Raw genomic sequence first — 4,373 nt, 5'->3', positions numbered from 1 at the left:
GTGGCAGTAGCTCACCACAATCTCTTTACCCAGAGAGAGAAAAACACGGAGAAGAAGAACGTGCAACGTTAGTTGGCATAAACCAAACAGCTAGCGTTATCTTGTATAGATTTAGCAACCCACCAAGACAAATTCATCAAAGAACATTTCATACCTGCGAACACACCAAACCCCACTTTAGGTATGTTTTTAACCAGCTAAGCGGAAGCGACAAACGCCAATTATCAAAACAGCTAACGTTAGCTATTGGCAGCGGCTGTAAACCTTATTTTGTAACGTTAAACCAGATAGAAACATGTTGACCTGGCTAATGATAGTAACGTTAACAGAGTGCTAACCAACCTGTCTTTAGCTAGTGGTAATGCTAGCAGCCAGGACATAAAGAGACATAACATCCACTGTAACTAACGCAAGCAGGACCAATTTCTTAATGGTCTTGTCGGTCAAAGCTAGCTAGCTAGCCGTGTTCACCGTCCTGTCCAGATAACCTATGCTAATGCCCGAGCCCTCTAAGCAAAGCTGACTAACGTTATTCAGGATTGTCTTGTTTTCAAATAACGTTACAATTTTAACTTGATAATGATAGGACATAGAAGGGTGGTCAGGTTTGCGACCTTGACAGGCTTTGCATTATAATATACAGTGTGTTATATATTACATGTCATTTAGATGGCCTGCTATATTCTGGCATATATGGTCAAATGACTCGAATTATAACCTAACTCGACATCAGTCTGGTCTTTGTCTTCTGTTTGTCCTCTATTTTGTGTCTTATGTTAACTATAAGCAATATATAATTACTGGCTATAGAATAATGGCTAGAAGGGCAAATGCACAGGTGTTGCAGTGTAGCCTATTTGTTGTCTTTTTCATATTTAAGGTAGAGTTATGATATTTCTCTGGTATCACTTTTCTTGTCCACAGAAACCTGGTTCCCAGCGTAAGCTGAAAAAAAAGGATGTTATATTGTTTTGCTTGTGTTATGATATATGGCCTCAAATGACTTAACTCCTCCCTTTCATGTGTCACTTTTCAAAGGTTTCATATTCTGAAGGTCACATTTCATCTGGTACAGTAACACTGTAACACTACTGGCAGTCCTGTGACCCAAGAAAATAATGTGCTGCAGCTGAAGATGGGTGGTAGCGGCTCCAAATCCAAAGGATTTTGGCCTTTTTCTGGCTCAGGTAGTACGGACGATCCAACCAAAGATGGAAACGAGCAGTCAATGGCAAGAGTTCGAAGTTTCCCAAGTGCAACACCTTTTGTGTTAACTAGACGAAGGTAAATATAGCCTCAGCAGCACGTAGCCTTCATCGTGCTTTCTTCAGAACATTCATAGACTCGTATACAGAGATCTGTTCCAATAATCACATTGCTGGCTTACAACACAAATAGCCATATTGATAATCGTCGTAGTTCCCAGTAAAAGCAGATTTTTGTTTTGTTTACTGTATTAATTTGGAGTCTCTAGTTTTATTAGTTTATTTTTTGGGGTGCTGGTCCCTTTGCGCCCAGAATATTTCAAAGAAAAATAGCTCCACATTGATATGATGGCATCTCTCAGTTCCTGCCGATGTGGCAATGCATATAGTTTTATTTTTACTTTATTAGTCATACAGTATGTAGGTTAACATGGGGCCAACGGAACAGTGACGGTACAAGGCTGTGCCAACTCCACCACTCCACTACATGCTTCAAACATCATGCCCAACCTCGCCTAAAAAGGTGTACTATTGAGCTGAAACGTGGGTATGAAGAAGGCTGTTGGAGTTAGCCAATGTGGTTAAAGTTCTTGGACAAAACTCGAGAATATTTTATGACATGATGTCAAGACCATCGAGAGACGTACCTGTGTTTGCACAGAAAACGTTCCCACACATTCACATTCAGCCTGTGTTGTTGACACTGAGCAAAATGGAGCCATAAATTCACGTTGTTTGCACAACAATTCTGACCCATCCTCTGTTGCATTATACCGTAAACCAGGATTTGTCAGATCAGTTGATGTCTATTCCTTCAGCCAATTTCCTAATAATCTGGAAAATATGGATGGATAATGTGCCCACTCTATCTTCATTCCTCTCGTTTTTATTTGACAGGAGTGGACACAAGCATAGTGTTCAGCTGCTGAACACTGCTGTTGTACTGAGCGTATTCTTCTGAGTTTTCAAAACCAGGCATTTTACCCACAGGAAGACAGCTGATTGAATGTTAAGATTTTTTTTACACTTTTTAGGTAAACTACATATTGTAATGTAAAAAATTCCAAAGAAGTTTACTGATGAAGCCAAGGCATAAGCGAACTAAGCAGCTTGTTATAGGTTTTTAAATGCTCGCACATTTGTGGGCTTGACCCCCTAAAACCAATTTTTTTTGCTGTTGTTTTGGTTGCGTATCTTTAGTGGCTTTTTTGTAATTGACTAACTCTCTTTGTGTAGCATCACATAGTAGCCTGTATGCAAAACTAGATAAGATATACTTTATTGTCCCGCAGGTAAATTTGTCTTTGGCTCTAAGCCACTGCAACACACGACAAACTCAACAAATAATCAAGTTGCAATATCTTAGTCATCCAATAAAATCATATCATATAATACTACAGCTTGGCGCGATTTAATATTTTGAGGGATTAATACATTTTTGTATCAGTTAAGCCTGCACTTTGGCAACTGTCGGCCTGAAGGCAACACCTTGAATTCTGGGTTTAAAATGTATGTTGGGTCAGTCAGAATGTTTTGTGCCTCCCTGAGCACAGATTTTTCAAGGCCAAAGATAGTGATGTTCTTTTTCCATTATGATCTTCATGGCCGTTTGAGTAAGACGTGCAAGCTTAGGCTTTAGCTGTGCTGACAGGTTACCATAACATACTTGCCATAGTGATTTACACTCCAAAATAGTTTGATAAAATCAAATCATGAGTTTACTATTTACATCATAGATCTAAGCCTTCTCAACAACAACAACAACAAAACATCCTCTGTTGTAACCTAGAACAAAACTTTTTCTACATGTACATGTGAGCAAGCTGAATGTGGACACCAAGGTATTTATATTATAAACTCGATTTATGGGGACATGAATGATGTGATATTTGAATGATTGCTGGACTATGGTCACCAATTGACTTTGGATCGATTATCATCCCCCCAGTTTTCTTTACATTCACATTAAGGTGGTGAGCATCACAATGGTCCAAAATAATGTTTGATATTCACGTCATCATGCATTGTGTGATTAAGAATTACTGATAAAATGACTCTTGTAATATTGTCAACAACCTGTAGTTTTAGTATCTTCTGAAGGTTTGGATACACACAGACATATTATGTATGTACGGATAATTAATTTGGTCTCTCTGCTGCAGCTCTATGTACTTTGATGAAGATGGCGACCTGGCCCATGAGTTCTATGAAGAGGCAATTGTGACAAAAAATGGACGTAAAAAAGCCAAGCTGAAGAGGATTCAAAAAAACCTAACACCTCAGGTGAGGAAATTATAATCCCTAAATGAATTATCCCTTACTTACCATCAGTAGTTCTCTGTATTATCAGTCCAAATAATTGCAATCTCTCTTGTGTCCTTCCAGGGAATTATAAAGCTGGACATCCCTTGCATCCATGTAGATTTCCCAGTTGTCCTCTGTGAAGCCTGATGATGTCTGAGCAGTGTCTCAGACTAGCCACTGTGTCAACTCCGTCCTGTGGTTTCCCCTACAGCTGGAAGCCTGAACCACCTTTTAAAATAACATGATCTCTTGATATATGTGATGCCCTTATGTGGACAGGCTGATGCAATGTGTGCTGAGCCTCTGCATGTGATCTGTTTTGGCTTGTGTGCGGTTAGACACAGAATAGGTCACCAATGGAGATCTAGAAGGGTGCCTATTTGGCAAAACCTGCTCAGTTTACAGATCATGGTTTGTGTGCATGTAAGTGTGAATGTGTGTGCAGACAGAGTCCTGACTTTACTGCAGCAGATTGTTTTCTGGTATGATTCATAGAACTTTAGGAGTTAGAGGAGAATGTAACCAGTTCTTCCCTCTGTCACGATCATATCTAGAGTGGGAACGTTTTGAGTGCACACTTGTTTTTTGACACCAACATGACTTGCTTTATTATGCAAAGAACAGGATTTGCTTATCGATAATAGCCTAGGGAGTTGACAATCAGTGGCCCACAAAATCTGAAGTGGATTAATGTCATATTATAATGTTGGATTGACTGGCTTCAATGACCTCAGAGCCAAACCTGTACACAGCAGCAGTGAGTCTAGTAAGAGATCCTGTTGTTTCGTTTGCTGCTTTGGCATACTATGTTTCACTTTTAATTTATTATAACTGTTTTTTTTAATTACAATATCAAATACTCAA

General features: G+C 39.2%; 1 protein-coding gene across 1 annotated transcript; it reads left to right on the top strand.

Moving 5' to 3' along the window:
- Positions 1-4,373, top strand: tusc2b (tumor suppressor 2, mitochondrial calcium regulator b). The gene is made up of 4 exons (XM_028575662.1): positions 1-181; positions 1,039-1,284; positions 3,368-3,488; positions 3,591-4,373. The coding sequence occupies exons 2-4, from the start codon at positions 1,136-1,138 to the stop codon at positions 3,654-3,656; spliced, it is 336 nt and encodes a 111-aa protein (XP_028431463.1). The 5' UTR covers positions 1-181; positions 1,039-1,135; the 3' UTR covers positions 3,657-4,373.

This window comes from Perca flavescens, chromosome 4 (genome assembly GCF_004354835.1).
Source record: "Perca flavescens isolate YP-PL-M2 chromosome 4, PFLA_1.0, whole genome shotgun sequence".
NCBI lineage: Eukaryota > Metazoa > Chordata > Actinopteri > Perciformes > Percidae > Perca > Perca flavescens.
This window is presented reverse-complemented; position numbering and strand designations above follow the sequence as displayed.